The following is a 1,371-nucleotide window of genomic DNA, read 5'->3' on the forward strand; positions in this document are numbered from 1 at the left end:
CCCCCCCCCAGGAGCATCAACCTGATCTGAGGTAAAAACAGCCCCAAAAAAGCACCCAAAAAAGGGGACAAAAAACCGAAAAGAAAAAGGCTTTGGAAGTTTATTTATCTTTGATAAACCCTCAACTGAAAGAAAATCTGTGTTAACAGCAGTAAAGAGGCTCCGGGAGCCCGTTACCCACAGGGTTTGTGTTTTGTGTTGTTTGTTTTTTCATCACTAGACATTAAATTACATGGAATGAGACGGGACGGAAAAGGGGTCCTACCCGAGGAGTTAAAAAGTCCAGTGAGAGTTTTGGTTAAAGCAACCTTCTGATTCAAATCAGCTCAGAATGAATTCTAGTTAAGAAAAAGCTTATTTTCTTCTTTTTTTTTTTTTTCCTATACAAAATTACAATACAGAGAACGTGTACAATTACAATACGGGGTGGGTTAAATGTTAGTAGCTATCAACTAGAACAGAAATTTTCATAGTAAAAAACTTTATGGAAATTAAAATAAGTCAATTTTTTTTTCCCTTCAGCTGTAAAATTGAGACAAACGCCAAAAAGTTCTAGAAGAGACACTTTTTTTCTGCTTCTCACCGTAAAATCCGTCATCCTTAAAAAAATGAATTTGGTTAGGAAAAAGGAAGCAAGTTCTTTTTAAAAAAGAATTTCACATCCCAGTGGGCATGAAGTGAAAAGAACTTGAGTGAGGCTGAGAGGTAGAGAGGTATCATTGTAATCACAATCTTCTATTGGTTCCAGGGTTTGTTCTGAGGTAATTTGCTGTGTGTCAAGTTGTATAAACACAAGGAAAAGAAAGCAAAAGTATTGGCAAAAGAGCAACATTGACAAATGACACTAATGACCTCTTTCCTCTCATCGACAGGTCCTAAAAATAAAACTTAATTAGACGCATCTGAATTAACACTTCCAGGGTCTCCAGCAGGTGAAGTGATTGATGAAGGGGTGGTAGCATCCTGCCAGCTGCCATTCGCCTGGGGGGAGAACAAACACATCATTTCATTACACCTTGAAGAACTTACCTGCAGGGAATAAATTCTGCCTTTTTATTTTTACCCCTAGGCTGTGGTTTTGAAAGGAAATTGTTCCCTTTCAGCTCTGGCAAAGCAGAGTCTGTGAATATCCCTTAAAACCTCTTCCCTCCCTAAGATTTTATAGTGTCATCTCTTTATGGCAAGTGGGTAAATTTTCAGGTGAAAAAGGCAAAATTTTAAAGCTGTGAGAGGGAAAGGCTCTTCAACTGCATCTTTTCCAGATCAAAGAGATGTTTTGGGGATAAAAAGTGACCATTTAGTCACAGATCTTGAACCCATCTGGGGTAGAATTGGTGTTTTTAGAAATGAGTATTATATCTTACATCAATA

At 37.8% G+C, this 1,371-nt stretch overlaps 1 protein-coding gene across 2 annotated transcripts in view; it reads right to left on the minus strand.

Moving 5' to 3' along the window:
- Positions 1 to 888: 888 nt before the first annotated feature.
- The window catches only part of PBX4 (pre-B-cell leukemia homeobox 4), a 10,844-nt gene continuing 10,361 nt past the window's right edge, over positions 889 to 1,371 (minus strand). The window contains exon 7 of one of the 2 annotated variants that reach the window (XM_009993947.1): positions 889 to 981. In XM_009993947.1, the coding sequence (XP_009992249.1) occupies positions 889 to 981 (93 nt within the window). Of the gene's footprint in view, positions 1,050 to 1,371 lie in introns of both variants that reach the window. The other variant, XM_009993867.1, reaches the window with a different exon arrangement.

Source organism: Chaetura pelagica, unplaced genomic scaffold (genome assembly GCF_000747805.2).
Source record: "Chaetura pelagica isolate M959 unplaced genomic scaffold, ChaPel_1.0 scaffold670, whole genome shotgun sequence".
Lineage (NCBI taxonomy): Eukaryota > Metazoa > Chordata > Aves > Apodiformes > Apodidae > Chaetura > Chaetura pelagica.